General features: G+C 40.7%; 1 protein-coding gene across 1 annotated transcript; it reads left to right on the forward strand.

Moving 5' to 3' along the window:
- Positions 1 to 449: 449 nt before the first annotated feature.
- CLIC4 (chloride intracellular channel 4) lies at positions 450 to 9,349 on the forward strand (the record flags this gene model as incomplete). Its single annotated transcript, XM_010191300.1, has 5 exons — positions 450 to 622; positions 6,591 to 6,716; positions 7,014 to 7,120; positions 8,291 to 8,472; positions 9,023 to 9,349. Coding segments are annotated over 5 exons (753 nt in total), but the record flags the coding sequence as incomplete, so codon positions are not given.
- Between the last annotated feature and the right edge of the window lie 1,740 nt (positions 9,350 to 11,089).

The raw sequence follows: 11,089 nt of genomic DNA on the forward strand, positions 1-11,089 counted from the left end.
ATCTGAAGTGTGAGAGAACTTATTTTGTTGTCTGAAGTCTTGTTTGGATACATTTTGTGAGCAGCTGTTAAGAGGAGATGACAAATAAATAGATTAGCTGACTTCAGAAATGTGCAGATTTCACTGTCATAAAACCTTTGTTACATCTACAGCAAAAAAACCCCAAACATTGGAAAGTGCAGATATTAAAATAAAAGAAATAAAATAAAATGCAGAAGTCCACGCATACCTTCCTAGTATGTGGAGTGTATTTAAATACTGTAGGATGCTCATTTGTGTGTTATATGGAGATGCCTCCAGGCTGTCTGGTCTGGGTGCATCAGTTGGACTTAGAGAGCAAAGGGCTGTTCCTGCAGGATGGTGCAGGTTTGACTGGGTGAGTATGTGGTGTGAGGACTGTACAGGCTGTAAACCCCAGGAATTGTTACCAAACCTGTCTTTATTTAAAGGTCTTGAGCACGTGTAGATGGCACAGTCCTACCTCCTCATTAACGATCCGTTCTCTTCTGCAGGCTGGCAGTGATGGTGAAAGCATAGGAAATTGTCCGTTTTCTCAGAGGCTCTTCATGATCCTTTGGCTGAAGGGAGTGGTGTTCAGTGTCACAACAGTTGACCTGAAGAGGTAAGAAATAATTTGGTTTATCTCATGTGCAAGAGTACAGTGCACTTGGTGTAACAAATGTTTGTCTGGGACTTCTACATCTTGCGTGGCTTATTTTCTGAAATTGGGAAGAAGATCTGTCCTCATAAATACTGAAAGGCAACCTTGATGAAAACAGCGCATTCATTGATGGTTATCTGTAAGTGTGTGTGAGCAAAAAGAATGGGTCTGATAGGTTCTTTTGAATTTCCTAGACGATGGTTTTCTCCTGTAAAACTGATAGCTGACACGAAGTCTCTTAGAACTGAATACTGAATCTTACCAACCTCACAGTGAGGTCCTGCAAGTGCACACTACTGGATTGGGTATTTTAGATCAACCGATCTTTGATCAAATCCCCAAAGATTATTGGGTAACTCACAAATAATGTGCAGCCTACTCTTTTTAAAGATTTTAAGATAATATTGCTTAATACGCAAGAAGAATAAAAACAATGTGAAAGTATCTACACGTGAGGTAAATACAAGTGAAAGAGCTGTGAAACGGGCAGGAATAAAAAGTGAAAAGTTCTGCTTTTGTATCGTGTTAGCCAGATGTGGCCTGATGCTGTGTGCCACCTAAATTGTAACTTCTGTCTGTGAAATGAATATCTTAGTGGCTAAGAAGGGCGAGATGCGAATCCAGGAGTCTTAAATCTGCTAAGGTTGGGTGTACTTTTATTAGAAATGGTAATGCTAAATTCAGCAGAGGCCTTGTATTTGTTTTTGGTGTGAAGTAATGTTTTCACAGCACTAATGTAACGTAACGTTAGTCACGGAACTCTCTGGAGAGAGGGGGGAGGCTGCCAGTGCTTACAAACCTTATTTTCAGAAACAAAGCCAACAGAAATACACAGTGTTCTCCAACGAATCAAGTGTAAAATGTGTAAGAAAGAAATCGCCCTGCTAGGCTTAACCTCTTCTTGTGATTTTATTGAAGGAGGTGACTTGTTTTGATTTGTAGAAATCACTGAATTTGCTGCTTCAGTGCTGGCAACGGGTGCTAAGTGTTTCCATGTGTAGTAAGGCTGAGGCCGACCACTCAAGCAGAGGGGGGAAAAAGCAGCTTTTGTCAAGTGTGAGTGCGTTTGTAGCAGCTCAAAGATCTCTGCCCAATGTGGGATTTTACTGCAAGTGTAATTCTTGCTGCCAGCACACATAAACCAAATATATCAGATCTTCCGTTTAGCACTGCATGTGGTTTGTGGAAACCTCAGGAGTAGAACTGGTGCTTGCGTACTGGTTGTAGTGTTGGGCTTCCTTTACTTTTAATGGGGGTGTTATTTAACCTATTGCTGTTATTAGAGAGGATGAGAAGGAGGCTAAAAGAGACATTTCATATTTGGAAGCTTCTTTACTGCTGAATCAGTCAGAGAAATGTCATTAAAATGCCACGGATGCCTGATGAATTGGCTTTATTTGTGTCCCTTTGGCAACTTCAAGTTAATTGGATGGGGAATGGGATGTGAGTCTAACTTCTAGAATAGCAATTGGATGCACATGTTTAAGATTGTCCCTTCTTACACAAGGAAAGCTTTCAGTTTTTTATATTGAGGAGGGGAAAACACAAAATAAGTGCAAAATTTAAGAACTGCAAAGGAATAGGCCAAATTAACTCTACTTTTTGTGTGTGTGTGTGCACTGAATGGATTTTCTGGTAAAGCAAAAGAAGGACCACTGAAGGTAATTCAGATGTGAACAGATGTTGATACAAACTTAATTCCATTTAGACTTTATTTAAAGCTTCCTAAGCTCAAATTTAACTTTCTGGATTGTCTAATACCTACTTGTAGAGTAATGTAGGTTGCAGAATGTCAAACCCAGTAACTGCTCAAGTGGAAATGTTTTCTACCAGATGGTGCTTTTTCCCCTGTTAGTATTACCAGAATGATAATAGGCACTAGATTTTTCCTTAATACTTCTAATACTGTCACAAGAAACTGCTTTTACAAGTACATTATTCAAGCCAATTACCCTCTTCTTGTTCCTGTTTAAGACACAAGCTTCTTGAAGAGGAGAGGGATGGTTTTAAGCATCTGAATTGATTTTGCTAGCCAAAAAAAAGAGAAGAAGTTCACTTGCAAACCATGCTTCTGCCTCGTAGTGTAATTTCTGCACAACAGTAAAGCAAGCTCTGATGTTTGTGAGGCTTGAAAGGTCACGGTTGGGTACAAAAGTTCGCAAGTAACTTGGGGCAGGAAAAACTGAGTCTGATCTGCCTGACTGAGGCGTGTGTTTTTCCCTTCCATAACTGCTCTGGACATCACACTGCGCTAACAAAAGGACATTTTGCAGTTCTCTGTCCTGCTCTTAAGGCACAAGAATATGCACATAGGCAAACAAAGTGGGACGGAGCGCCCTTTCAGAGAAATGGTGCATTTCTTGCTTCTGTTCAGTCAGACAGAGGCTTTATTCTTCCCTTTTCAGAAGCAGCGTTTCAGTGCTCGGAGCTTTGGCTTGTGCTGGTAACTGGAGCAGAGTCGCTGTACGTAAACCATTTGCTGGGCTTGTAACAACACTCAGGGCCGGCTTGCGTTCAGTGAAGTTTTGAAATCCGATTTTAAACGTCTTGATTGTGTGGTTTTACAATTATGTTGACAGACAAAGATGAAATAAAGAGATTAGTAAATATTAAAGACTGCCCAGAGGTGAATGCAGCTTCAGCAGTGTAAAACACTGCCTAGGAACTGGAGACAGGCTTGTTTTATTGCTGGCACTTTATTTTCACGTTACTCCTCAGATGCTCATTGCAGTACTTGGGTAATAAATCTCTGTAGAGCATCCTGCATTTGGGGGCACCTTTTGTCTGATCTTCAAGAAATTACTTGAATGCTAATTGCTATTCTGGTTTCTGGCAAAGCTGTGAGATGTTTATACACCTTACCTCTGGTGTTGAAGAGCCTGCCCGCTTAGCTGGTGATAGCCAAATATTTAAATATGTGGGCCTACCTCCAAATACCCTGGTAAACTTTGGGGCAGGTACCCCAGAGATACCCAGCTGGCTATTTCAGCTATTAGTGAATTATTTTGAGTGGTTACTGAAGCTTTTTTAAAAACAAACCAACCAACTTGTGTTTATGGGCACAAGCCGGAACACAGGAGGTTCCACTTCAATTGGAGAAGAAACTTCTTCTCAGTGAGGGTGACAGAGCCCTGGCCCAGGCTGCCCAGAGAGGTTGTGGAGTCTCCTTCTCTGCAGACATTCAAAACCCGCCTGGACGCCTTCCTGTGTAACCTCATCTGGTGTTCCTGCTCCGGCAGGGGGATTGGACTGGATGAGCTTTGGAGGTCCCTTCCAATCCTTGATGTTCTGTGTTCTGTGAACTCAAACAACAAAAAATCCGGAACCAAACTGGATGTCTTGTCCAGTTCTATCTCTGAAGTCAATGTAACTATAATATTTTAATTGCCTCGTTTGGCTATTAAGTTGTACTCTTAGCCTTTTAAGGATGTTCCTGTGTACTCTTGTGCTCTAATGGCTGTGGCTTGTACGTGGTAAACCAGGGTTTGGTTGTGATCTGCTGGCAAGGGTAGCAAAGTGGAAGTCAAACCCTGCGTTGTGTTTGGGCTTTGGCTGTGGGGTGTTAATCTCTGCTTGCTTTTTCTTGCAAGATGCAGGTGGTCTGGGTGCAGTGGCAAGAGGGGTCAATAAAATGCTCTGGGACCCTTGAGATGCACTCTGGTTCTTGGAGAACTTTTTTGGTTAGTTCAATAGATTAGTCTGTTTGTGAAATGAAATCTTTCCTCTGATAGCATTACTGCAGATCCGGTGGTCCTGCCTGTGTTTGTTTTCCAAATAACATTCCTTATGAGGAATTTTATCTGGCCAACATGTGAAATGGGAAGGGAGCCACAATGACTTCCTGTAATTGTTGTGGGTTACAAAGCTGTATTAAAATGAAGTGTTAAGCTACTTAAAGCATTAACTGATGACAGACTTTAAATCCTAAAAGTAAGAAGGCGATGGCAACCATTAATGAGAAATAACTTCTTGGAAGCTTAAAAATTAAAAAAGGTTCAATTCTTGTATTAACAAGATTTGTCACCTGGCTTAAAGCAGAGTGTTTAATGTTTTGAAGTACGAAAATCTGTGTTTTCATTCAGGTTTACATACACAAGTGCTTCTGTATGTTGTAGGTACACTTTGGTGCTATGTACTGTTAGTGTTTGCCCTGCTTAAAAGGTTCAGCAATGGATATGAAATTCTGGTAGGGGTTCTTCATATTGTAAGAAATGGAAAGCAACATTTCTATAGGATAAACTTATAAAGTGTGCTTAGTTTTGAGTCTGTGTGCTACCCCTGCAGACGCTGCTTTCTCATGCTACCCCAAATGGCCATGTCTGTGTTACTTACCTCGTTTCACTGTCCAGTGCAGTCAGGAGCCTTTCTTGAACTGCAGTTCCAGTAAACCCAGTTCCTGGTGCTGGCTCAGAAACGTGGCCGTGTCGTACAAAGCACAGCCCCAGTTCAAGGGTTAGGGTCTGGTTTGGATTTGTTCAAACAGTAACAAAGGGGCAACTTTATCTTGGCAGACTTCTCTGCTGGATCAGGCCTTGTTTGTTGTTCCTTGTTATAACGCTAGCAAAAGGTGGTGGTCACTCGTAGCGCGTGTGCTGGCCAACTTGACAGAAATGTAATTGTGCAGTTGTGTGCAAACATCTGGATCGTGTGTGCTGTCCTGTGCCAGCACGCAGGGTGGTCTGAAGTACTGGGAATTGCAGGCTGTCCTCTAAAACATGGAGAGCTTCTTCAGGAAGCCAGGTAGACTGCGGCCTTCTGAGCCATCATCCTGGACTGAGGTCAATAGCTCCATCAAGGGAAGGTTTAAGTGCTGCTACTGAACGAGTGCCAAGCAGCACTCTTAATTTTATTTCTGCTTGCACTGAGACAGTTGCCTTGGCATGGGAGTAACTAATACCATGATGATTTACTGGGGAAAAATTGGCTGCAGCTTTTTGGATGATGCTTTGGGTTTTATAGCTTGTAATGAATCCACATCTCATTATTGACTTCAGATTTGCATCTGAATCCCCTGACGAGGCAGATGGGAGAGCTTTACATTAAAGAGTAGGTTAGGCATTTTGAGGTGAATAAGTAGGTAGGTGTATATGCCCAGCTGATGTACAGGCTTGTAAATAAATGCCTGCAGTGTTGTTCCTTGTCACTACAGCGTCAAGGCACAGCCAGAGGAGAGAGAAGCCAATTGCTTATAAAATAGAGTGGCTTAGCTCGCTAAGGATCAGTATGAAAGGAGCTGGAGTGAATAGCGAGAGGTATTGCCAAAACTGACTTCATATTTAGAGATGTCTGAGTATTTCAGCTTGATTCTGTTTCTCTTGTCTCTGTTCGTGCTGATGGCAGGGATTCTCCTCCCTTTGCCCGAGTGCTGCTCTTATTTGGAAATAGTTTTTTTTCACTGGAGCAAGCTTTAAGCATCGTTTTTAAACGTGATGTTTAAGCATCTGTCAGCTTGTCTGGAACCACATTCTGTGTGCACATAATAAATGGTTTCTATGTACTGCTCTATCTCAGCCTTGCTTATTTCCAGAGAAGCTCTGTGTAAAGGAGGAGGATTATCACTGATCACAGCTTACGCTATATATAAACTCTGTACTGCAGGTCTTGGGAAAGACTGTGTGTGTGGGGAGTGTGTGTGTATATGTGTGTGTATATATATATATCCTCCTGCTAGTCAACATTATATCAACACGAGAAAAAACATAGCCAGTGGTAGTGGTATTTTTAAGTATTTGAAATGGGTTGCTATCAAGTACATATTAAAAATGCTGATCAAGCTGTAAACTCACCTTTAAAAAAGCAAATGGGTGATATCTTTTTAAAACTGCAAGGATGCAAAAGCCTCAGGCGGTGCCTTTGTGATCATAGCAGTGAAAGCTGGGGTCATGGATGTCCCGTGCTTAATTTTGTATTGGTTTGTATTTTACCCTAGAAAACCAGCAGACCTTCAAAATTTGGCCCCAGGCACTCATCCACCCTTCATAACTTACAATGGTGAAGTGAAAACAGATGTGAATAAGATTGAAGAGTTCCTGGAAGATGTTTTGGCTCCACCCAAGTAAGTGTTAAAATGATCATTTGTCGCCTTAGATTGGATGGAGAGTTCTCAGAGGGCTTTTCTGCACTAATTAAATGTTCCTAGCATCGATAAGCTGAAGATTAGACATTACAAATAGCTTGGAGTTCTTGCTTTTGTGCCTTTTCTTACTTCATGTAAGAGACAGGTCCACATTAATCTGAGAATGGATCAACTGGTAAATGTACATGATACAGAACCCTCTTTTAGTGCTAGTTAATATATGATGAGCATCCTTCTGCTGAATGTGCTGTAGATCTACTCCTTTCTACTTTTTAGGTACCTGAAACTTTCACCAAAGCATCCAGAATCAAACACTGCTGGAATGGATATATTTGCCAAATTTTCTGCATTTATCAAAAATTCTAGACCAGAAGCTAATGAAGGTAGGTTACCTCGTGTTTTTTCAGAGCAATTTTACTGTGGCACATCTCACTGACAAATTTTGCTGCATGTTGGTGGACACGTGAGGGAGTCTCATGAATTAAAGCTGTGGTTTAAAGTTAATGGTCAGAAACAAAGAGTTCAACACTTTCAAAGAGAGCTTCAATTAGATGATGCTCAATCAGAATTTTAGTCGTGTGTGCATGGTTTGTAAACATCCCTGGCACTGAAACTTCTCTGAGCAACAGCCACTCAGGGCTCTTGAACTAAGTAGAAGTGATTTTAACATCCAGAACCAAATTCCACGCAGAGTTTGTGTCGTGCTCCAGGGGTTGAGCTTCCACACATTTCTGCACGCTTCGTTGTTTGACCTGTCTAGGATTGAGGGCTCCCATTCCGAGATCTGAGTTAAGCTGAGTTTGTGTTGCTTTCTTTGAAGGATTAAGACCTTTAGGTAAGAGATCAATAAGAGATAAAGAATGAACAATTAGACCTTTAAATAGTTTAATGCCATTCTTTGGTCCTCATAGTGCTTGGAGGGAAAACCTGAGTCAGGAAATCAGGATGCCTTTCTGCTGTATTTCAAATGGAGAGATGCAAAATGTTTGTAAACAGCTGAGAAATACTTTTTGATTTCGTGGGGTGTGCTGCCCTCTGCTGCTGTATTCATCAATCTCCTTGGCAGTGTGTGCTGAGTCGTGGCTGCTCGCTGAGCATGTGACATTAAACAGATTACGTCTGAATGAATATAAACCCTAGCATAGCTTAATTCTAATTAGTTTAAGCCAGTTAGGTGTAGTCTTAAGAAACTGGCATAAGCCACTTTTTAAACCAAAAATAAACGCTTGTGGACAGTCTTAGAGTCTTTTAAATGACTGTGAACGCATACATAAACTGACTTGCAAATAACCTGCATCTCTGTGATATTTAAAGGGATTCTAGTTCAGTTTCAGTGTTGCTGTGACCATGAAGGTAGCTCCAGCAGTAGCGTTGCCATAAAAATGGTACAAGTGTTAAAAATCCTTCAATACACGGTCTGATCTGGGTAGTACAGGGATGTGGATTTTGTTTTTCAGCTCTGGTTTTGATATTCAAAATAATAATTTGCTTTAATTTGTGTGCTGTGCCTTGGCTTTCTGTTTTCGTTCTTAAAAGTGTTCCTTCCTCTGTAGCCTTAGAACGTGGCCTCTTGAAAACCCTCCAGAAACTGGACGAGTATCTGAACTCTCCTCTCCCTGATGAGATAGATGAAAATAGCATGGAGGATATTACAGTTTCTACCCGCAAGTTTTTGGATGGCAATGAGATGACATTAGCAGACTGCAACCTGCTACCCAAACTGCACATTGTCAAGGTACGTGACCTGTGTGTTAAGTGATAACGAAGGACAAAATGCTCATGGTTTATGACATTCAGGAGTCCATCTAATTTCAGCTGTTTGTAAGCTCTCATTTAAGCTTAACTACAGTATTAACAGCACATTAAATTGCATAAGATCTGGGTAATTCACAGGGCTTTAGGGATAGAGCAGTTGAATTCAGTGAGGAAAAAGTCCAAAGGCTAAAAAGAGGTACTTCAGGATAACTACAGGAGTGAAGATGCGCCTATATAATCGTGGTTTGATTTTCTTTTCACTGTCTCCAGTGATCTCTGACAGTTTTGTACTGCAGATGGAGCCACAGATTAAGTTTCTGCCTGGGTGCAGAAGTATTTACTTTGGTGAGGACGGCAACGCAGACTGAGCGAGGCAGAACACTGCCAGGCCCAGGCACATCCCAGAGGGGCAGGTTCTGCGGACTTTAGAAGTGACGCTGAGCGTACGTGTGGAAGAATAGGGAAAAGTGGTTTAAGATGAAAGATGTAAATTCATAATCTGATTTTTTTTTGTTGTTGTTTTGTTCTAGGTGGTGGCCAAAAAATACCGCAACTTTGAGATTCCGAAGGAAATGACGGGGATTTGGAGATACCTGACGAATGCTTACAGCAGGGATGAATTCACCAACACCTGTCCTGGAGACAAAGAAATCGAAATAGCTTACAGTGATGTAGCCAAGAGACTCACTAAGTAACCAGCACTTGCAAAAGAGATGACTTCTTGCATATTCCATAACAATGCTTCTAACAGACTGCTCTTTTCATATAAGATAGCAATTTTTTTTGCATGAACTTGCAGTTATTCAAAGTTATGGTGGATAGACCAGGTACAGTAATTACCTAAAGTTTGCAGACTTAATTATAGGCTTGTTTTTTCTTACCTCCTTTCACAGCGAGTTTGAATATCATTAATGCAGTTATGTTAATACTGCACTGGGGTAACTCTAGATTCTTCACTAGGAAGGGTTATCACGCCCCTACTATTTTTCTGTTGCAAACATTTGGTCCCTGTCTATGAATTGGTGTAGGATACTGTCTTGCTGTATGGTACAAGGGATATTTATGTATTTTGGAATTTGTCGCTTTTCCAGAAGATCTATACACAGTTGTATCTGTGACACGTCGAACTGTACCTGCTTGTCTATCCTATTTACCTATAGAAGGGAGCTTATTATCCAAAAGAGCCATTTGCAAAATATTTGGCAATGTTTTTAGAACAATTTGTGTTGGGTTTGTAATCACAGCAATGGTTGAGAAGGGACTCAAATCTGAAACTTGGATTTGAAGGATCAAAGACATCCCTCAGACATCGGGGAGGTTTGACTCGAGGCTTGAGTGCTATAGCAGGAAGCTCACAGTTCAGAGTTAGTATTTAGTTGTGTCTCCAAGAGCTTGATGAGATTTAAAGAAACAATTTTTCTTTTAAATTGGCAACTTACGTTTGTCCCAAATTCTGAGTTGCAGCTAAGGATTAATTATCAGGATGCCTTTTACCATCACCGAACCAGAAGAATTGGATGCTTGCCGTCTGTTCACCTTAAAAATTGCAAGTGGCTTTCTTTTTGGTAGTTAAGAGCCTTTATTTTGTATAGGTCTTTCTGGTGAGATTTACTTAACAAAATCTGTGCTGTCATAAGCAAAATACCTGTCAACATTAGTGTCCCAGTTGGTAAATAGCTACTGTACGTGGTGAATAGCAGTGCAATGATTAGCGATGCAAGACTGAACGCTGACAGCTGGTAAAGTGGGAGTCTTTCTGGGGACTTTTTTTTAAGCTGTTTCTTTCCTGAAGAAAGCTAAAGTGACCTTTAAAGAGAACATTTGCCTTAAATCATAGTATGTGGGGGTTTTTTTTTCCTGAAAGGAAATCTATTAATTACTCTTGTAAGGAAATGGTGCGTGAAATCCCGTCCTTTACGTTGAATTGATCCGAATTGCTTGTCTGTGCACCTGGACTGCAATTTTGCATAACCATAATCATTGCACTACTATACGTAATCTTTTTACAGCAACACTGAGGAATAGCACTACGATTTTTTTAATGGCAACTTTCAAATATTTCTAAACCAGGGAATAGTTTTCTTGTTTCAAAGGAATGATTTTGATGCATGAAGTAAACCGCTAGGTTATTTTTAAAAGACCATCATAAACAACTCCAAAGAATGCTAGACTTAAATGCCTATTTTTTTGTAAAGATACTTTTATATGTAACTGATTTTAGAAGCTGGAAAGTGCTATTCCTGGTAGGTTGTTCTTGGAATATTTAACATTCTGCAATAACACGGAAATGCTCCCGTAAACACTTTTGTACACTAATTTTTTTGGTAAGCACAGGCTTTATGAAAACCAGCCTGACTTTTCTAAGCATCCTGCTTTTGCTACTTTATATACCCGTGACGTTAGTTTGATGTAGAAGAGGTAGAGTACAAGATCCATATTTGTATAGATGGCTTGTGGTGCCTTGTCTTGCCTTCTTGCCTAGAGCTAGAATTCCAATATAAAGGCAGTTAGCAATCCTGTTACATGTCTTTCAAAGACAACCATAGATACACTTAGACCCTATTATCATTTTTTACAGGGGTGCTTAGGCACAGAAA

The sequence above is a fragment of the Mesitornis unicolor genome, unplaced genomic scaffold, assembly GCF_000695765.1.
Source record: "Mesitornis unicolor isolate BGI_N332 unplaced genomic scaffold, ASM69576v1 scaffold33300, whole genome shotgun sequence".
In the NCBI taxonomy this organism is placed as follows: Eukaryota; Metazoa; Chordata; class Aves; order Mesitornithiformes; family Mesitornithidae; genus Mesitornis; species Mesitornis unicolor.